Source organism: Dendrobates tinctorius, unplaced genomic scaffold, assembly GCF_039654945.1.
Source record: "Dendrobates tinctorius isolate UK_male_01 unplaced genomic scaffold, ASM3965494v1 ptg000129l, whole genome shotgun sequence".
In the NCBI taxonomy this organism is placed as follows: domain Eukaryota; kingdom Metazoa; phylum Chordata; class Amphibia; order Anura; family Dendrobatidae; genus Dendrobates; species Dendrobates tinctorius.
Window position 1 is genome coordinate 47,919,111 of NW_027361797.1, and position 22,574 is coordinate 47,941,684.

General features: G+C 43.0%; 1 protein-coding gene across 1 annotated transcript in view; it reads left to right on the forward strand.

The window, feature by feature from the left end:
• Positions 1 to 22,574, forward strand: part of FAM20C (FAM20C golgi associated secretory pathway kinase) — a 207,611-nt gene that overhangs the window by 183,511 nt on the left and 1,526 nt on the right. Inside the window, exons 7-9 of the mRNA XM_073543096.1 lie at positions 15,460 to 15,569; positions 15,980 to 16,061; positions 21,072 to 21,131. Coding sequence (XP_073399197.1) covers positions 15,460 to 15,569; positions 15,980 to 16,061; positions 21,072 to 21,131 — 252 coding nt within the window. The remainder of the gene's footprint in view (positions 1 to 15,459; positions 15,570 to 15,979; positions 16,062 to 21,071; positions 21,132 to 22,574) is intronic.

A 22,574-nucleotide genomic window follows, 5' to 3' on the forward strand; every position in this document is an offset into this window, starting at 1 on the left:
TAAGTAGCGACCCCCGCTATGTCGCTGGTGAGATCTGCCTGTGTGGCAGCTCACTAGCGACCACTTAGCGATGCACCAGCGATCCATATCGTTGTCGGGATCGCTGGTGCATCGCTAAGTGTAACGGTACCCTAAGAGTTTTCAGCAGTTTCCTTATCAGCAGAGGCAAGATTATAATGACAGATAGCACCTCTATACACATCTGATAACACAGGATCCACCTATCACAGCAGATGATGTCACAACTCCCATGTTCCCACTCCTTTCACAGTGACCTTTGCACATGCTCATTAGATGCTACCATACAAAAGATAAGGTTTGGGGTCTGACCATTGTGGCTATGTGCATGTGTTGTTTCCTGAAACAACAAGAAGTTAGAGTATAAAAAAATCCCCTGTTGCCAGTGTGAAAATTGCCAGATTTCATTTTTTTATTTTTTAATAAAGATGGTGATGTGAAAACAAAAATTGATTGAAAATTTAAAATGTACATTTAACACAAAAAAACCCAATTTAATCAGTAGGTCATTTTCTGATGGTGCAATTTCTTTAAAGAGGTTGTCCACTACTTTTTACTTTTTACTCTTTAAGGATAGAGCATCAATGACTGATTGTCCGGGGTCCGGCACTCAGCATCCCTGCCGATCAGTTGCTGCCGCCGTTCGGAAGTACTTGCTTGTGGAACTTAGCCTTCTACTTGTAGTGGCCGCCGCGGGGGTACTACACATCCACCTCCAATTCAATAGCAGGCGGATGTGCAGTAAAAAGCCCCGGCCACTACAAGTAGATGACCAAGCTTCGCAAGTAAGTACTTCTAGATGGCGATAGCGACTAATCGTTGGGGGTGCCGGACCCCGGCCAATCAGACATCGTAAAAATTGGGCGTCGATGTAAAAGTTTTGGACAACCTCTTTAAAGGTTGCAATTTGCTTAGTAAAAGATCAGAAAATAATGAACCCTTACTAAAACATGTATCTAGAGAAGCAGAGAGCTATATGATGAGCCCCTCGCTCTTATTAAATTGTTCCTGCGCTGGGTCCCTCTCTTGCGAAGACATAACTTGAAGGTTGTGGGCCCCAATGCAGAATCTTAAATGGGGTCCCCAACTATCCCAGGTCTTTTATTAATAGTCTTTTAACATGGCCAAAAGGGACTTTTTGGGTCCCCTTAGGCTACAGGGCCCGGGTGTGATTGCAGCCCCTCCGCTTACTATAGTTACACCCTTGTCCTCTTGTGTATGTCCACCACCAATGATCTATAGAATGGATTATTGATAGGACTCTAAGACTTTCATGAACCATTTACCTTACTGGCTGTTTTGAACATCTCTTTTATTAGCTTTTCTCTTTCGGCTTAGTGTTCCTTTAAGAAATAGATCACATGAACTAATTTTGCAGACCCAAGTCACAATGTGTTGCTCACCTAGATGAGAAATGCTGTATGGTCCATGACTTCAGCAACTGTTAACAAAGGAGCAGACCGACTGCCGTGCTTACAAATATCACTGCCTTAATTAGACAGAATGTAAAAATAACTCGGAGGGGACGACATGCTGCAGAGAATTCTTCCGTGCATTAGTCACTTTGGTTTCCGAATAAATAAAAGCGGCAGATGAATTATACAAAGAAAAGAGATCTAATGCTGCAGACAAATGCCTTTAAATGCACATAGAAATGGCTGAAGATGTTCAGATGTGGCTTTTATTGACGGAAAGTGCGGTTGAATAGAAGCCGCTTCTTAGAATCAGCGGGAAAGAGAACTCCTGATCTTTGTTTTAAGTGGAACGACTGCTTTCTGAAACCGCAGTTACTATACCATATAGTGTACAGCGGGGGTACTCAACCTCTTTTCATAAACGCCTTCTTACGAAAGTCTGAGCTAAACACTAAGTAAAGTTGTCAGCTTGGTAATGTTTCATCAACTTTGGGATTATGATTATTCGTCTATCATTTCATAGCTCAGAAGTTTATGGATAATGTGAGGGGAGATATGTGTCACTGAGGCTGCTGTCTTTTGTGATGTGAAACCCATGGATCTGGAAATTGAAATTGCTGGCACCAAGTCTGTTCGTGGTAGCCATTTAGGAGCTGCTAGGTGAACATGAACTGCGCCCACGTGACAAGAAATTTGAGATTTTGAAGGTGAATAGTCTGGGAAATTGTGTTTCATTCTTATGTACGTTGCTAACCAAAGCAGATGTGTTTGATATATAACACTGGGACGTAGCAATGTTATAGAACTTTATAAAACAAAGCACAAAACTAATTATTGTGGTAGGTTGACTCACTCAGTTGCTTTCAGAGGTAGACAAAGAAACGCATCTGAGGTCACCTGCTGGTTTATTACCGTAAGTATAGCATAAACCTTGGCAGGATTTAACAAAATAAACATGGCCTTTCCGGCATAACGACAAAACAAAAGATAACGTATAGCAGAGTCCTTATGTCTGCGAGATTCGCCCGCTCAGAACCCCAGAAGTCTTCAGTTCCACATGGAGTCACCGTCTGGAGACTTCCCTCTCCGAACACACAACAGAGAAAAAAACCTAGCAGTTGGACATTTAACATCCCCAACCACACCTCTGAGGTGGAGATATGGTGAGTGGATGTCCCGCCCAACTATTACACCTACTCACAAAAAACCCAAGCCTTTGTAAATGGCTGGTTAACCCATCAGCACTTAGCATACTGGAGAGAAACTTATGGGTCAGAACTAGGAGGTGCAAAATCGTAAGGCAGGAATGATGTCAATAAACTAGAACTAGCCAAGGTCAGAGAACGAAAATAGTCAAAACAAACAGGACCACAACACAGCAAGATAAACCAGGACAGCAACCCTATTGACTGGCAGTGGCAGTCAGAGCTTCAGGGGGTTAAATAGCTGACTGCTCCGAGCAGAGCTCTCAGGAAAGGGTGCTTAAATATAGACTAAAATTAACCCCATATATCCCATAAAAAGCAACACCAAAAGTCCCAGGACAAAAGAAGTATTGGCGCTATCACATGTCATAAGCAATAACGGCGTACCACTGCCCAACAGCCAAAGCGGAAATAAAGGAGGCATGAATTGGCACAGTTGTTACATTTTCCATTTGATCTGCTAGCCCTGGCTTATTGCATTTCCTTTTTTCAAGGGTAGACTTAAAGGTATCGGTACCTGTCTCCCCAAGGACATTGATTGATTGCATGGCTGGAAGTCACCAGTCTTCTGCACCAGAGTGTATCTTTAATTGAAGGGCTGCGCTTGGCCTCATTGGGCAATAATGGAGCAGCAATGATGGGGGCTAAGTCATTCTCTTACGGACCGATACTGTGAGGGTACTGATGCCTCTTGAAGTTCACCTGTGAGCTGCTTTCCACATAGAAGTTGTGTTCTTTGAGCCTTGGCACTGCTTGAAGAGGACCTGTCACTTGCTAGAAATATGTATTTTTTTTATCTGTTCTCCTTTTTATTTTGTTTTTGCCCCTTCTTCATTGTGTGTAACTCTAGTGTTGTTAGTCAAGGGAGCGTGGTGCACAACTTTTCTCTGTGTGCGTCTTCGTGACGATCCCGCCTCCTTGACTATCAAGTGCATACAGGTATTAGAGGGTCATATCTTTGGAATGCAGAGGCGTTGGGACTAAAGGAAAATAGCACCAGATTCAGGAGAAAAGTGGTAATTACAACAGTGAAAAAACACATATTTTTGGCAGGTGACAGGTCCCCTTTACTGCTGCTTCCTTGTCTACTCTCACTCATTAACTCTTCACCTCTTTTCTCTCATCACTCCGCTTCAGAACACATTCCCTTCTGGAGCCATCCTGCTCGCCATATTTCAGATTTATCCCCCTTGTGTCTTTCCCTTGCCCTGGATGGCTTGTCTCCCGGTTTAGTTTACATGGGTCTGCCTTTTGTGAGCGCTGATATTACAAATTGGCAACGGTTTAATTCCCTTTTACATGGGCTGATGCAAATTATAAGGGGATTGAATAATTATTTATTCAATCATTTGGTCCCCTTTCCTCTTCTTAATGAATTTATGACCCCTATAAATTATACGGTGAACCGATGGTTGAGTGTTTTGGTTTATTAATAATTAGCCAATGATCAGCCCAAATATAAGGTCCTTTAGTGACCATGCTGATGACCACATGATCTACCTAGATGTGGGCCCATTTTTGTAAGGGTGCTTTCACATTTCCTTCTGCGTCCCCATTGGTACATACGCCAGAAATCTCCCACAAAACGGGGTCCGGACGGGGCCATAGACTGTAATGGTGATGGCAAAGTCAACGTGAGCTCTGCCGTGCACTTTTTTCGCGAGTGTATGCCTACAGGAGGTGGACACTCAGACGTAGTAGACTCCCAAAAAAAGGCGTACACTCCCAAAAAAGTGCACGACAGAGCTCACATTCATTGTGCCATCACCATTACAGTCTATGGCTATGTCGGCGCATGCGTTCAGACCCCGTTTTGCAGGGGATTTCGGGGGACACAATAATAATAATCTTTATATAGCACCAACATATTCCGCAGCGCTTTACAGTTTAACAGTTTCAAAACACAAGTCATAAGTAATAAAGTTAACAATGCACTAATTAAAGCAAAATAAGACGACCCTGCTCGTGAGAGCTTACAATCTACAATGAGGTGGGGGAGATACCAAGTACAGGTGTTTATTTACAATGGTGTATTTACAATGATGGTCCAGCCATCTTAAGGGAGTGAGGGATGGATGGAGATAGTGAATGGGCTACACACGCACACTTACACATAGAATCATAGAATCGTAGAGTTGGAAGGGACCTCCTGGGCCATCTGGTCCAACCCCCTGCTCATAGCAGGATTCGCTAAATCATCCCAGTCAGATGTCTGTCCAGCCTCTGTTTGAAGACTTCCATTGAAGGAGAACTCACCACTTCTCATGGCAGCCTGTTCCACTCATTGATCACTCTAACTGTCAAAAAGTTTTTTCTAATATCTAATCTGTGTCTCCTCCCATTCAGTTTCATCCCATTGCGTCTAGTCTTTCCTTGTGCAAATGAGAATAAAGTTGATCCTTCTACAATGTGACAGCCCTTTAGATATTTGTAGACAGCTATTAAGTCTCCTCTCAGTCTTCTCTTTTTCAAACTAAAACATTCCCAAATCCTGCAACCTTTCCTCATAAGACAGGGTTTGCAGACCGGTCACCATTCTGGTCGCTCTTTTCCGAACTTGCTCCAGTTTGTTGATGTCTTTTTTAAAATGTGGTGCCCAAAACTGGACACAATATTCCAGATGAGGTCTGACCAAAGAGGAGTAGAGGGAAATAATGACTTCACGTGATCTAGACTGTATGCTTCTGTTAATACATCCTAGAATTGCATTTGCCTTTTTTGCTGCTGCATCACACATCACATAGAATGACTTTGATTAGTGAACATGATAGGCCTTTCTGAACAAATGTGTTTTGAGGGAGCGCTTGAAACTATGCAAATTGTGGATAGTCCTAATTTCTTGGGGTAGAACATTCCAGACGATTGGCGCAGCGCGGGAGAAGTCTTGGAGTCAGGTGTGGGAGGTACGGATTAGTGCAGAGATTAGTCGAAGTCGTTTGCAGAGCGCAGCAGTCGGTTAGGCCGATAGACAGAAATGAGGGAGGAGATGTAAGGGGGTGCTGCACTGTGGAGAGCTTTGTGGGTGAGAACAAGTACTTTGAATTGGATCCTATAATGAATGGGCAGCCAATGTAAGGACTGGCGAAGAGCGGAAGTGTCCGAGTACCGATTAGCCAGATAGATGACCCTGGCTGCTGCATTAAGTATGGACTGGAGAGGGGATAGTCGAGTAACGGGGAGGCCATTTAATAGAGCATTGCAGTAATCCAGGCGGGAGTGGATCAATGCTACAGTGAGGGTTTTTGTTTCCATGGTGAGAATAGGGCGGATTCTAGAAATGTTCTTTAGGTGTAATCGGCAAGAGTGGGCAAGAGATTGTATATGGGATGTGAAGGAGAGATTGGTGTCAAACATAACACCCAGACAGCACGCCTGCTGCCGTGGTGTTATTGTGGTGCCACCCACGGAGATGGAAATTTCCGATTTAGAGAGGTTAGTAGATGGCGGGAGCAGAAGAAGTTCAGTTTTGGAGAGGTTGAGTTTCAGATAGAGAGCAGACATGATGTTGGAGGCTGCGGACAGACAGTCACTGGCGTTCTGTAGTACAGAGGGGGTAAGGTCGGGGAATGACGTGAATAGTTGTGTGTCATCAGCATAAAGATGGTACTGAAAGCCAAATCTGCTGATGGTCTGTCCAATTGGGGCCGTGTAGAGAGAGAAGAGAAGGGGTCCAAGGACTGAGCCTTGAGGTACCCCGATAGCGAGAGGAAGAGGAGATGACGTAGAGCCAGAGAACAAAACACTGAAGGAGCAGTCAGAAAGATAGGAAGAGGACCAGGAAAGAGCAGTGCCCTTAATGCCTAGTGACTGGAGCCTAGAGAGTAGGAGATGGTGGTCAACAGTGTCGAAAGCTGCAGATAGGTCAAGAAAAATGAACAGAGAGTGGTCACCGTTACGTTTTGCTGTCAGAAGGTCATTGGTCACTTTGATGAGTGCAGTTTCAGTAGAATGTAGGGGCGGATGCCGGACTGTGAAGGGTCTAAAAGGGAGTGAGTGAAGAGGTAACGGGTAAGGCGGGAGTAAACTAGGCGCTCCAAAAGTTTAGAGATGAAGGGGAGATTGGAGACTGGTCTGTAGTTGCTTTTGTAGGATGGGTCGAGAGCGGGTTTCTTTAGTAATGGAGTAACAATGGCGTGTTTGAAGGAGGATGAGAAAATGCCCGAGGAGAGGGAGAGATTAAAGATTGCAGTTAGGTGAGTTGTGACGACTGGAGAGAGAGACTGGAGGAGATGTGAGGGAATGGGGTTGGTAGTGCATGTAGTCGGACGAAAGGAAGAGAGGAGTCAGGAAACTTCTTCTGTGATGGGATCAAATGTGGAAAGTGAGCCAGGGGAGATGCAGGAAGGGATGGGAGTCACAGCACTTGGTGGTTGGGAGCAGATTTCCTGATGGATATTATCTATTTTTTCTGTAACGTGGGAGGCCAGGTCATCAGCAAAAATGTCTGTGATAGGAGCTTGTGCTTTTGCCCTGAGGAGAGAGTGAAAAGTGTCAAAAAGTTTCTTGGAGTTGTTGGCTAGTGAGGAGATCAGGGTGGTGAAGTAAGTCTGTTTGGCGAGGTGAGGGGCAGCGTTATAGGTTTTTAACATAAAGTGGATGAAGTTTTCTGGTGTGTGGGTTTTTCTCCATAGGCGTTCAGCACTCCTAGAGCATCGCTGGAGAAGTCGAGTTTGCGATGTGAGCCAGGGCTGTTTTACTCTGTGCTTGGAAGTTCTGAGGGTGAGGGGAGCTACTTGGTCAAGGATGCTTCTAAGCGTGTCGTTGTAGTGATGAACAGCCATATCAGGACAGGAAAAAGAGGAGGTTGGAGATAGTGATGAGTGTAGGGAGTCTGAAAGTGTCTGAGGATTAATGGCTTGTAGATTTCTGAATGTGTGGTAGGTAGGAGTGAGCTAGGGTGGGCGAGGATTTGTGAGCGTGAAGGAGAGAATGTTGTGGTCAGAGAGGGGAAGCGGTGAGTTATTTAGGTGGGAGATTGAACAGAGCTGGACAAAGACCAGATCAAGGGTGTTACCGTCTTTGTGTGTCTCAGAGGCCTAAAGAGGTGGTTAGTGATAGAAGCTGGGATGCAGATGTGGAAGTAGGGCTGTTAATGGGGATGTTGAAGTCTCCCAGGATAAGAGTTGGTAGTTCTGAGGACATGAAGTACGGCAGCCAGGCTGAGAACTGGTCAAGGAAGTGGGTGGGTCAGCCTGGGGGCCTGTAAATGACCGCTACTCTTTGGGGGAGGGGATGAAAGAGCCTGATGGTGTGGACCTCAAAAGAAGGGAATGAAAGTGATGGAACCGGGGGGATGACCTGGAAAGTGGATTGTTGGGACAGGAGTATGCTGACTCCACCACCAAGTCTATTTGTGGGTCTCGGGGAATGAGAGAATTGTAAGCCACCATAGGAAATGGCAACAGGAGAGACAGTGTCAGAATTCTGAATCCAGGTTTCAGTGAGGGCCAACAGAGTAAGAGAGTTGTTCAGAAAGTAGTTGTGCAGGAAAGGAAGCTTGTTACAAACACACCGTGGATTCCAGAGGGCACAATTAAAAGATGGAGATGAGGGAGTGCAAGTAATATTAATAAGATTATTATGGTTTCGATATGAGGTAGGGTAGGGGTTGAGGTTGGGGGATGGTGGACCAGGGTTGGGGGAGATGTCACCTGAAATCAGTAGGCGTAGGAAGATAAAGAGCAAATAGTTGTTGGAATTGTAAGTAGTTTTTTTCTGCAATGTGTTTGGGCAAGATGGGCTGAGGTTTCTCAGGAAGGTGAGGAGTGCATGGGAGCTGTACATGGGAGAGGGAAGTATAGAGAGGCTGATGTGTATGAGTCATGATGGAGGGGGGATGGGGTGGTGAATGTGGATGACAAGGGAGCACAGGAGGATAGAAATAAAGCACATGGTTAAAGGGGAAAGCAAAGTGTGGGTTACCTGATTCCTGTCCTTATTAACTGCCATGGATAACAGCCTTTTACTTGAGTCTTGGCTTATGTGATGCTTTGCTTTTGGAATGCTTGTATGCTGCACCCCACACTGCATGCTTCCCCTTAGGAACTACTACATTTATAGGCCACGCTACAGGGTCAGGAGAGAGGGATTGTGGGATCTGGTTGGGGATAATTTGGCAGCTGGCGCCAGCACACCAGGGGGTGCTTAGATGATCAAAGGCACTAGACCAGGCTGCATCTATATGCTATAGCACCTTTCACCTGTTAAGATCTAGAGAGGCCCCAGTCACAGATATAAAGCAGTAAGTATTAAATACAGTGCCACAAATGAATTATACCAAAGCTTTAGCAAGCACATTAAAATATGTAGCAAAATGATAAAGCAGCAGAAGATAGACAGCAAGCAGAAGTATGGAGTTGTACCATTTGGATATATTGCAGCAGAAAAGACAGCCAGCAGAGATGGGGAGGTGTACCATTCAGGCTGCTTGCTAACAGTGAATGGAGTGAAGACATGCAGGGAGGATCAGATCAGAAGTTGAATGATTTGATTACCATTTGGATATATTGCAGCAGAAAAGACAGCCAGCAGAGGTGGGGAGGTGTACCATTCAGGCTGCTTGCTAACAGTGAATGGAGTGAAGACATGTAGGGTGGATCAGATCAGAAGTTGAATGATTTGATTACCATTTGGATATATTGCAGCAGAAAAGACAGCCAGCAGAGGTGGGGAGGTGTACCATTCAGGCTGCTTGCTAACAGTGAATGGAGTGAAGACATGCAGGGTGGATCAGATCAGAAGTTGAATGATTTGATTACCTGTGTGAAGAGAGAAGATGAATGTTAATTCATTGCCATGGATAACTGCCTTTTACTTGATGCTTAGCTTCTGTGATGCTTTGCTTATGGGATGCTTGCGTGCTGCACCCCACACTGCGTGCTTCCCCTTAGGAACTGCTACATATATAGGCCAATGCAATGTGAAAGCACCCTAGCTAATGGCAGGGATGGGCACAGGCAGTATAGGACCCCCATACAAAAGCATGATATGGGTCTCTTGTTCTCCAAAAGTGCACGGCATGGATCACGTTCGCTCTGTCACCATCATTACAGTTTATGGCCCCTTTTGCGCATGCGTCTGGACCCCGTTTTGTGGGGGATTTATGACGTATGCTCCGATTGGGATAGGGCCTCAGGGGCCCCCATGCAAAAGCATGATATGGGTCTCTTGTTCTCTAAAAGTGCACAATTGTGCACCCTCGTGCCCATCACAATTTTTTGCTAGTTGGAAACTTCATTTAGGATTCATTGTGATGTATCTGTGCCCAGCCAGGGCTAAAATACCTACATCTCCACCTGTACTAGACCAGGCATTAATGGATATGTTACCATACAGAATTGTAGCCTTACTAATACCGCCACTGCACAGAAAGGCCCACGCTGACAGAATTAACGAGCATCCTTTCTACGAAGAGGGCTGATTTTTTATTATTCGCCGAGATTGGAAAGAATGATAATGGCCGCTCTTTGCCTGTTCTGTTCTCTAAGACGTATTTTGTGCCGCGCATTTCCTCAGCGTGGGGTAAGATGAATTCTAGGTATAAAAATATCAGATCAGTCTTTGTTTTGGTCTGTGAATGCATCTCCTACATGAGAGGACACAGCGCACCGTCCTTTGTGCTGAAAATGTTCTGTGCTTAATAAAAAGAATCTCGCACTAGGGGCTTTCAGAAAGATATGGAAAATGCCTCATCATCCAGCTGATGGATTCGCTGTGCTGAAAAAAAATGCAGAGTATCTCATTATTCAAGAACTGGGTGCATTTCCAGCCAAGGCCCTAATGCAAAATTCATTCACACTGCTTTCTTAAGAGCCAAGTGCTTATCCAGGGGGTTAATAAAGCAGCGCAGTGTTTGCCTGTAAATCCTCTATCGGAGCAATTAACTCAGGATATATTTACCTAGATATTCTGAAAAGAACTCCCCTGTATGCTACATATCAGCAAATTTATCTACATCGGTTCTGCAATTACGCCTAAGCTCTAAATGCACAAAATAAATGTATCAATAACAACATTATATTAGTATTTCATGAGTAAAAACAACACTTTTATGGATCAAACGCATCTAAAATAAATAGTAAAGAAAATACGTAGATAGTCTTGATGAAAATTAATAAAAATATTTGCCATCTTACGTATACAGTTCCTGTGCAGATAGACTGAAGGAGCAAAATGGTGATTCATCACTGCAGGATCAGATTACACACACTGACTGTATGTAGCCCACAACCAAGGAGACAGATCGGTCTTTGAAGGAGCTATGTACTCTATGTATATGTATATATATATATATATATATATATATATTGTAGTGCAGCGGGGTTGGTGCAGTGTGACAGACAGGCAGTGACCACAGGAAAGTTCAAAAGCAAAGTCTTTTTTATGTTCAGCATAGGAAAACAAATTATATCCTCCGGATCACATCTGGGAAACAAGACAGTCCATGTCCGAGAATTGTTGCTGTGGGTGACTGCACCGCCATGTACGCTGAGGGGTGCCAGGCCTTTTGGCTCCGTGTTGTTTCACACAGACAGAAGCTTTGCAGAGCCTCCGGTTCTTCAGTTTGCTAACCAAGACTGACAAACCCAACCCTTTGCTGCAGGGTTTTTTACAAGGAACCTGTGGCCATAATCCAGTGGCCATATACCCATCACACATCCTCCATCCCATAGTCCCATGCCCATATACCCATCACACATCCTCCATCCCATAGTCCCGTGCCCATATACATATCCGCCATCCCATAGTCCCGTGCCCATATACCCGTCATACATATCCTCCATCCCATAGTCTAGTCCCCATATACCCATCACACATCCTCCATCCCATAGTCAACCATTATGACATCATAATGAGCGGCGGCGGGGCTTGCGACCTATGAAGACATCAGCGTCGCCATGGCAACCATTGTGACATCATAATGAGGGGCGGGGCTTGATACGCACACACTGCTTCCCCAGTATGCAAATAGGGGCATTATGACATCATAATGAGGGGAGGGGCTTGGCATGCACACACTTTTTCCCCCAATATGTAGATAGGGGCAAAATTGTTTGGTGAATTGGAACGCGCGGGGTTAAAATTTCGCCTCACAAGAGTCACAACATAGCTTAGGACGCTCTCGGGGTCCAGACGTGTGACTGTGCCAAATTTTGTGGCTGTAGCTGCGACGGTGCGGATGCCTATCCCGGACATATACACACACACACACACACACATACATACACACATACATACACACTTTGAGCTTTATATATTAGATATATATTTTAGGCGTCAGGTTTCTGCGTCTGCTCTGCAGGAATCCAGACCCTTACATTCTGCGGTCTCTTGCTGTTTATCTACCGCAGAGGAGATTGCCTTGCAGCAAATCTCTCCAGGGGCTAAGTCCCTCTGTCCTCCTATTGAGCATGCTCATGAGATGATTTCCCATTGGAGATCGGGAGTCATGCTCAGGTCCTGCTCCAGATCTCATTGGTCCATCTCGGAGATCTGGAAGCTTCCGGAAGGTCCCGGCTGCTATAAAAAGCGCGCATGGCCGTTCTGCCATGTGCTAGTATAGTCTCTAGTTGCTACTGTGTGAATGATGATGGATGTATGATTCTGGTGAATGACTCATTTGAAACCCTTCCCTCTGATATTACGTATGTGGACAGGGACTAAGCTTAGAGTCAGCGACAGCACGCCACTACTACATCATCCACAGTTGCTAGCGTCTGACATTGCGCTTGCTTACTAGCTTTGTCGTCTAGCGGCAGTGTCCTACGCCGCGCTGCAGTTGCAGCCCTCCTTGGCATCCGCAGTTGCGACGTCGCACGCACGGTAGGTCTAGACGGACGCAGTTCCGCTGTCTTTGCCTCTGCTCCTGTGACCAGATACCGTTTGTGCATTTACTCGGAGTACTGAAACTCCAACAGGCTCAGCCTTATAGTATTTGTCTTTGTTTCTTTGTTGGCACCTCTGTGACTTAACAGAGATTGCTCTGCGCACCCGGGTGACGTTTAACCCACGTTCGCATTTCCGCCATATTGCTTGCCTGCCACCACTTAGCAGCAGTCATATCATCTACTGCACAGTGGACCCCGAGCAGCGAACGCACTTTATTATTATTTTTATTAAGTTCGTTCCGCCGTTCCTAACATATATATATATATATATATATATATATATATATATATATATATATACGTGTATGTATACACAGTATATGTATAATATCTTCTAATGTATGTCACTTTTTTGTTATACACTACATATACCGTGCCTTGCAAAAGTATTCGGCCCCCTGGAACTTTTCAACCTTTTCCCACTTATCATGCTTCAAACATAAAGATACCAAATGTACATTTTTGGTGAAGAATCAACAACAAGTGGGACACAATTGTGAAGTTGAATGAAATTTATTGGTTATTTTAAATTTTTGTGGAAATTCAAAAACTGAAAAGTGGGGCGTGCAATATTATTCGGCCCCTTTTCTTTCAGTGCAGCAAACTCACTCAAGAAGTTCATTGGTGATCTCCGAATGATCCAATGTTGTCCTAAATGACTAATGATGATAAATATAATCCACCTGGGCGTAATCAAGTATCCGTATAAATGCACCTGCTCTGTGATAGTCTCGGGTTCTGTTTGATGCACAGAGAGCATCATGAAGACCAAGGAACACAACAGGCAGGTCCGTGATACTGTTGTGGAGAAGTTTAAAGCCGGATTTGGATACAAAATGATTTCCAAAACTTTAAACATCCCAAAGAGCACTGTGCAAGCGATCATATTGGAATGGAAGGAATATCATACCACTGCAAATCTACCAAGACCCGGCCGTCCCTCTAAACTTTCATCTCAAACAAGGAGAAGACTGATCAGAGATGCAGCCAAGAGGCCCATGATCAGTCTGGATGAACTGCAGAGATCTACAGCTTATGTGGGACAGTCTGTCCATGGGACAACAATCAGTCGTACACTGCACAAATCTGGCCTTTATGAAAGAGTGGCAAGAAGAAAGCCATTTCTCAAAGATATCCATAAAAAGTGTCGTTTAAAGTTTGCAACAAGCCACCTGGGAGACACACCAAACATGTGGAAGAAGGTGCTCTGGTCAGACTTTTTGGCAACAATGCCAAACGATATGTTTGGCGTAAAGGCAACACAGCTCATCACCCTGAACACACCATCACCACTGTCAAATATGGTGGCTGCAGCATCATGGTTTGGGCCTGCTTTTCTTCAGCAGGGACAGGGAAGATGGTTAAAATTTTCAGTTTTTGAATTTCCACAAAAATGTAAAATAACCAATAAATCTCGTTCAACCTCACAATTGTGTCCCACTTGTCGTTGATCCTTCACCAAAAATTTACATTTGGTATCTTTATGTTTGAAGCATGATATGTGGGAAAAGGTTGAAAAGTTCCCGGGGGCCGAATACTTTCGCAAGGCACTATGTGCATATATATATATATATATATATATATATATATATATATATATATATACATACATATATATATATATATTCTGTATATATGCTGTATTTATAGATTTACATCTGTATATATGTTGTGCCATTATATATATGTGTATATATATATATATATATATATATATATAAATGTTCATTGACTTCGGAACATTCTCCTTCCACTTTGTGTATACAGTTTCTGTGCACACTTATCTGTCTCCATGGTTACAGACTACAAATAAACCTCATGTGTAGTCTGATAGATTTATTAAAGTATTTATTTACTTTCACTGCTTCTCCACGTATTTCCAGTCTGACAACACTTTACTCACAGGACACAGAATATATCACACAGATACAGAAGGCAGGCCAATAGAAAAGCGGCAGGCCAGACATGCATTACAAAAGCCGCAGGTGGCCGGAGCCTGCCGATGTTTACTGTGGAAATTACAAAGGTGGGGGGAGGGCGGACAAAAGGGGAATGCTGATGCATTAGGGACATGCATCTCACATAGAACCTATTATCCATACATATATAATAATAATAATAAATTTTATTTTTATAGCGCCGACATATTCCGCAGCACTTTACATTTCGGAGGGGATTTGTACAGACAATAGACATTACAGCATAACAATAATCACATACAGTAGATTATAACAAATACCAAGAGGAGTGAGGGCCCTGCTCGCAAGCTTACAGTCTATGAGGAAAGAGGTAGACACGAAAGGTGGGTGGTAACAATTGCCCTGATTGTATGGACCAGCCATAATGTTAAGTGTGTAACAGTACAGACACAGAGGGCTAATGGATGCATAAAGCATGTGGGAACATGATGCTGGGAACCTGGTTATGGTAAAATTTTTGGCTCTGCCACACAGGGATAGGTTAGGTTAATGTGTTGAGGCGATAGGCCAGTCTGAATAAATGCGTTTTCAGGACACGCTTAAAATTGTGGGGATTGGGGACTAATCGTATTGACCTGGGAAGTGCATTCCAAAGAATTGGCGCGGCACGTGTAAAGTCTTGGAGACGGGAGTATACATATAACTGCACAACATATTCTGGGTGCTAACTAAGTGGTTCTGTAACACGTAACATACGGTATTCCCCAACTGGTTTCTCAAGGTATATGTACTATGAATATAAGAGTAAAACATATATGCAATGGCGCAGCCGGTGTCCGATTCATGCTGCCCGAACCAAATCTAATGACCGATAAGCCTTAAATAGCTAATATCCTCTATTAAATTTTTGCTTTGCCTGCTCCTCATTTTGATATTGGCCACATTTGCAAAAACTACTATTCACAATCTTGGAAATTTTATAAAAATTGTAATTACAATTCATGGTGTCTTCCAGATGGGAAGTTGACAGTGACTATTGTGAAGGGGTGAAGCAGACACCACCATATGATGGCGGCACCAGGCTTCTGGAAGTCATCGATATGACAGTGTTCGACTTCCTTATGGGTAAGGCATAAGTTCTGATTGATGTAAAGTGCATTAAAACTGATTTTTTTTTTGTTTCCATTTTCTATTGAATATAAGAATACTTTAAGGGAATGGAAAGATGGTGTTTTCCCAATGCAGAAAAAAAAAATGAAACAAAAATTGTAGTTCTGATTGACTACCATAAATGACACCAAAATGCCTCCATGTGTATTACAACTAAGTCATTGGTTTAAATCAGCACCATGTAATGCTCTATTCTTCCTGCGGAGGTGCTGCAGAGAAAGTGAACACTTGCTTTTTGGTTCTCCCATAAATTACAGCTTCCTGCAAAAAGGGACTCTTCCTTCAAAAAGTGTCAAAAACATCTTGTTGATTGACTTCCAACTGAACATACAGTTGAATTAATTTCCACTTTTATTTCTCTACAGGTAACATGGATCGTCATCACTATGAGACCTTTGAGAAGTTTGGAAATGAGACATTCATAATTCACTTGGATAATGGACGAGGGTAAATATCTTTATTCCAGTAATGGCGTCTCACACTGTGTATATGTAGTCAATTCTACACTGCTTTCATGTCTTTTTTCGAGGGCAAAAATGGTTCCGATGTTGACTTTTTTGTTTACACCAGTGGTTCCCAAACTCCTGTCCTCGCGGACCCCAACAGGTCATGTTTTCAGGATTTCCATAGTGTTACACGTGAGAGAATTCCTGATGCCTTGATGATACTTCCATCACCTGTGAAATGCTAAGGAAGTCCTGAAAACATGACCTGTTGGGGTCCGCGAGGACAGGAGTTTGGGAACCACTGATTTACACCTTTAATTAGTCAATTAGTTAATGTGCACCTTCAAAGGGGTTGTCCATTACTAGGACAATCCCTTCTCAATCTGAACGTTTGCCCCCATTAACGTAAAATCACCTACACTCACCTCAAGTGCCTTGCGCCTTTCCAGCGGTATCAGCACTCTTGTTCCTGGGACTCATGTGAGGTTGTACGTCATACGAGCACTAAGCCCAATGAGCGCTAGGTATGAAAATCTAAATAGAGCCCTTTTTCCATAGTCTTTCTTTTTTTTAAATCGTTTTGGGAGGGGTGCGCGGCACACATTCAAAGGAAATGGGACCAATGATTCCTGGACCCCCTTTCTCCAGGGACCATGGCAGTCACGTGTTCTAATTGCTACTCGTTGAGTCCATCTTTTCAATTGTGATTTCTCCATGGAAAACTCAATGGCAAATGAAGTCTATAAGTCCCACAAGTATAGTTGTATTCATCCGCTACCCCGCTATTCTGAAAACTTTATTGTTATCGCTACGAGGATATATTGTGTCTGCGGTTACCATGGTTTTAATACCACTTTGTGTCAGCGGATAAAGAAAGATTTATTTCGACCTTGAAAATGTCTAATGTTATAAAAGCTCATGTCTTTTGAATGCCGTGTAATATAGGAACCGGAACGATGACGATAAAGGAAAAAATGTACAATATGTTTAAAATCAAATCACCGGAACCATTCTGCATTTTGCGGAGGAGAAGCGCCATTTATAGATAGATGGCATAAGAGTAAAGCAACTAGGATGCCCTAATCCACCTTCTTTGCCCTAATGTTAGTATTATTTAATTATTTATCAGCCTTCGGCTCGATCTCAACTGTATGGATGAACTAACTGCAGGAATCGATCTTGTGGAAGCCTAGATAGGTCCACCAGGGTCTTCTCCATCATTATTTTGGTAGTATCAAGCCATTGGGTTGCTGGTCTTCTTTTTCACCTTGTTCCTATAATGAGAGTATAGGGCGCTATTTTTTTTACACCACAGACAGATTTTAACACTACGCTAATGGATTCACTCATTAAATTTGAGTAATTGGTCATATATAAGTATATCAAGAGTTGAAGAAGTAACCAGTTTGGGAATTACTTGCATTGAAATCCAAAAACTTGCTGACCTCTAATACACCTGATTACTGAGTGTCCCAACAGTGGGACAACCTGTGATCAACTTCTCCAAAGTAGAGAACCCCTTTAAACAAATGCATATATTGAGATGTAACATGGAGTTTAGGGGTTCCAAAGCATAATCTTTACCAGGAGACCACCAGGACCTTTTGTGCCCCGCCACCCCCACCCTAGTCACCAGATAAGTCACTCAGTACATCATCTCTTAACAGTCCATCAGTAATTCTGCTTCCTCGTCCCATTTGGCTACTCTCCTGGTTTTCTATGGTGCCCTGGTCCACACTCCCCTCCATCCTCTTCCCAGTATAATGGAATGCACCTTACCCCAAACCTTACCCCCTTAATGATTTTCCCAGATCTTTTCTCCTGGATGCCAGTTTCCATCTGGTATTGTCTTCTAGAAAAGGCTATACGTCTCGGATATGGCCACCTCAGGAAAGTTTAAAAAAAAATTTCTTCTACATTCTTACATTCAATGGGGCTGAATAAAATACATTATCTTTAAATCATTAGGCTGATTATAATTAGGAAGATTTAAATTGACATGGTGGCTCAAGTGGCTAACACCTCTCCATTATGGTGGTTTCACAAGTATCAAATGGCACATTGGAGATCATTGTGGGGAAACGTCAAGTATGCTCTTTTGGCCACGTGACTCCAAGTCGAAGTGACTTGTTATATTTATACCATGTAGCAAATGTCCTATTCTAGATTGCTGCAAATTGTGTGAAAAAAAAATTTGTAATCGCCTTTATGCAAAAATAAAAAGGTGCAAAATACCCTTAGGCCATTTTCACACTTCACTTCCACGTGCGGGTTGCAGTTTTTTGGCATAGCCAAACGTCTCCTGACCTAAACTGAAGAGCCTCATAGGCAAATACGTGTGAGGCTGTTTGATTCAAGTCAGGAGATCCTCAGATGTGCCAAAAATGGCAGTGGTGTCACGTGTGGTCTCACCCTTAGGGTTCGTGCAGATAACCAACTTGGCATCGAATGGCACCAGGACCAATGTTATTCTATAGGGCTGTTGACATGTCAGATTTTTTTTCCTGGACAAAGCCTGTCAGATCCAGAAATCAGATCGCACTCGGCCATGCAAGAAAATTGAAGCACACTATGATTACTGATCAAACTCGGATGAGGAGATGATTGGGAAAGAAAAAAATCTCCATCATCTCCATTCTGTCAGTCTGTGAAAATTGGACTTCACTTCCATTATTTTCGACGAACCCATTGCCTTGCATGGCCAAGTGCGATACGATTCCTGGATGCAAATTGTGCATACTGCATTTTCTTTTTCTCGGACTCTGTTCAAGGAAATAATTGGACATGTGCTCGGACCCATAGAAAAACATTCGTCCAACTCTGTCGGATTACATCTGTACCGAAAATACGGTTGTCTGCACAAGCCCTAAGTCTAACGGAACCGTTAGTAGCATAATTTGGTGGTAATACAGTCATATGTAAAAGTTTGGGCACCCCTATTAATGTTAACCTTTTTCCTTTATAACAATTTTGGTTTTTGCAACAGCTATTTCAGTTTCATATAACTAATAACTGATGGACTCAGTTATATTTCTGGATTCAAATGAGGTTTATTGTACTAACAGAAAATGTGCAATCTGCATTTAAACAAAATTTGACCGGTGTAAAAGTATGGGCACCCTTATCATTTTCTTGATTTGAACACTCCTAACTACTTTTTAATGACTTACTGAAGCACTAAATTGGTTTTGTAACCTCATTGAGCTTTGAACTTCATAGCCAGGTGTATCAAATCATGAGAAAAGGTATTTAAGGTGGCCACTTGCAAGTAGTTCTCCTATTTGATTCTCCTATGAAGAGTGGCATCATGGGCTCCTCAAAACAACTCTCAAATGATCTGAAAACAAAGATTATTCAACATAGCTTTTCAGGGGAAGGATACAAAAAGTTGTCTCAGAGATTTAACCTGTCAGTTTCCACTGTGAGGAACATAGTAAGGAAATGGAAGAACACAGGTACAGTTCTTGTTAAGCCCAGAAGTGGCAGGCCAAGAAAAATATCAGAAAGGCAGAGAAGAAGAATGGTGAGAACAGTCAAGGACAATCCACAGACCACCTCCAAAGACCTGCAGCATCATCTTGCTGCAGATGGTGTCACTGTGCATCGGTCAACAATACAGCGCATGCATAACGCCTTTTTGTATGACCAAACAACTCAATCTTTGTTTCATCAGTCCACAGGACCTTCTTCCAAAATGTATCTGGCTTGTCCAAATGTGCTTTTGCATACCTCAGGCGACTCTGTTTGTGGCGTGCTTGCAGAAACGGCTTCTTTCACATCACTCTCCCATACAGCTTCTCCTTGTGCAAAGTGCGCTGTATTGTTGACCGATGCACAGTGACACCATCTGCAGTAAGATGATGCTGCAGGTCTTTGGAGGTGGTCTGTGGATTGTCCTTGACTGTTCTCACCATTCTTCTTCTCTGCCTTTCTGATATTTTTCTTGGCCTGCCACTTCTGGGCTTAACAAGAACTGTACCTGTGTTCTTCCATTTCCTTACTATGTTCCTCACAGTGGAAACTGACAGGTTAAATCTCTGAGACAACTTTATGTATCCTTCCCCTGAAAAGCTATGTTGAATAATTTTTGTTTTCAGATCATTTGAGAGTTGTTTTGAGGAGCCCATGATGCCACTCTTCATAGGAGAATCAAATAGGAGAACTACTTGCAAGTGGCCACTTTAAATACCTTTTCTCATGATTTGATACACCTGGCTATGTAGTTCAAAGCTCAATGAGGTTACAAAACCAATTTAGTGCTTCAGGAAGTCAGTAAAAAGTAGTTAGGAGTGTTCAAATCAAGAAAATGATAAGGGTGCCCATACTTTTGCACCGGTCAAATTTTGTTTAAATGCAGATTGCACATTTTCTGTTAGTACAATAAACCTCATTTGAATCCAGAAATATAACTGAGTCCATCAGTTATTAGATATATGAAACTGAAATACCTGTTGCAAAAACCAAAATTGCTATTAAGAAAAAAGGTTAACATTAATAGGGGTGCCCAAACTTTTACATATGACTGTATATAACTACATGGCAAAATTGTGATGTTCAAAGGTTATTTTTGCATAACCCAGCAAAGTTGTGGCATTGATCCACTTGATAGCGCTGTTGATCGTGTGCAAAAATAATGGATTATTTATTATTACACTTTATCCTCCAATATCTTATTCAGTCTAAAAAGGGAATAATAAAGATGAGAGAGTCGGAGCTCGCTTTTCTGGGATTTCCGAGTCCCGTATGCGCATTCCCGCAATTCATAGGATGAAAAGGTCTAAACTCTCGGAATAAAACATCTCTCACATTTCACAGGGAGATTTCGAATGTCAGAAGATAAAAGATTCTCCAGCAATAACTGTTTTACGGTAAATTGTTTGCTGCAGAACAGACTCAGGACAGATATTAGGCTGACATATAACAGCTTTTAGGAATCATCTCGACAGGTTGATGATATTTGGACACGGTTGGGGTATGAGTTTTTTAAAATGTTTTGCTTTGCTTTTAACAGGTTTGGAAAATATTCTCACGACGAGCTGTCGATCTTGGTGCCGTTAAACCAGTGCTGCAGGTATTACTACGTGCAAAATTGCCGTGGCTCCCAAGTGGGCCACAAAAAAGCTACTGTATATTGTTCACGCGATATCTAATTGTTTCATAGCCAATAAAAGGCCAAAATCAAATAATACAGACATCGTTGGGGGCAAATTTTTATTACTTAACTGGGGTATTTTTTTTAATTTTTGAACAAGTTTTTTACTTGTTGGTAGTTATTGTAGGGTTGGTCTATTTGGTCTCCTCACTGGGTATTATGTATTTTATCATTTTAAATATTTATTAATAAATTCAGTATTTTAATCCTTATTTTGGTTCTCTTCCTTTGATCGGCTGTTTAATTTCAGCCTAGACCTTTGGGTTATTATGGTGATTTGAAGCGCCAAGAATTGCTGTTTACTATGGGACAGTTCCTGTAACGGGGTCTTCCAAGCTGGGGTACCTCTTTCAGTACCACCCCGTATTTTCGGAGGTCCGCTCTGCGTTGGCTGGAGTCTGAATGAATGACGCTGGCTGGAATTCCTCTGAGTGCATGGGCGCATATAAAAGATCACTGCTTCTCCATGTATTTCCAGTCTGACAACACTTTACTCACAGGACACAGAATATATCACACAGATACAGAGGGGCGGCCAATAAACAAGCGTCAGGCCAGACATGCATTACAAAAGCCGCAGGTGGCCGGAGCCTGCGTATGTTTACTGTGGGAATTACAAAGGTGGGGGGAGGGCGGACAATGCTGATGCATTAGGGACATGCATCTCACATAGAACCTATTATACATACATATAACTGCACAACATATTCTGGGTGCTGAGTGGTTCTGTAACAGTTCCTTTGTGTAATAATTATATATCTACTCAATGATGACTTGTCCCAGAACCCTCATGCATTGGTTTTATCTTCTGGGACCATATTCTTACTAGAACTGTGTATCCCAATTTGCTTGGTAGACTGTAGTGATGAGCGAGTATACTCGTTGCTCAGGTTTTCGCGAGCATGCTCGGGTGGTCTCCGAGTATTTGGAAGTGCTCGGAGATTTAGTTTCTTTCGCAGTAGCTACATGATTTGCGGCTACTTGACAGCCTGAATACATGTGAGGAATGCCTGTTTGTTAGGGAATTCCCACATGTATTCAGGCTGTCCAGTAGCTGCAAATAATGCAGCTGCGGCAACAGAAACTAAATCTACGAGCACATCCAAATACTCGGAGATCACCCGAGCATGCTTGCGAAAACCCGAGCAATGAGTATACTCACTCATCACTAAAGTTGAGCGAAACAGGTCGGCCAGATTCATAAGTCGCCGACTTATGCCAAAGTCGGGTTTCGCCGACCGAAACCCGACCACAGCGTGAAGTTGGCCATGTGGTCGTCAAAACGAGCGCCAAAGTTGGATTTCCGAGAATGCTTGTACATGACTTTTTTCAGCCAATGAGCAAGGACGTACACTGTGGGCA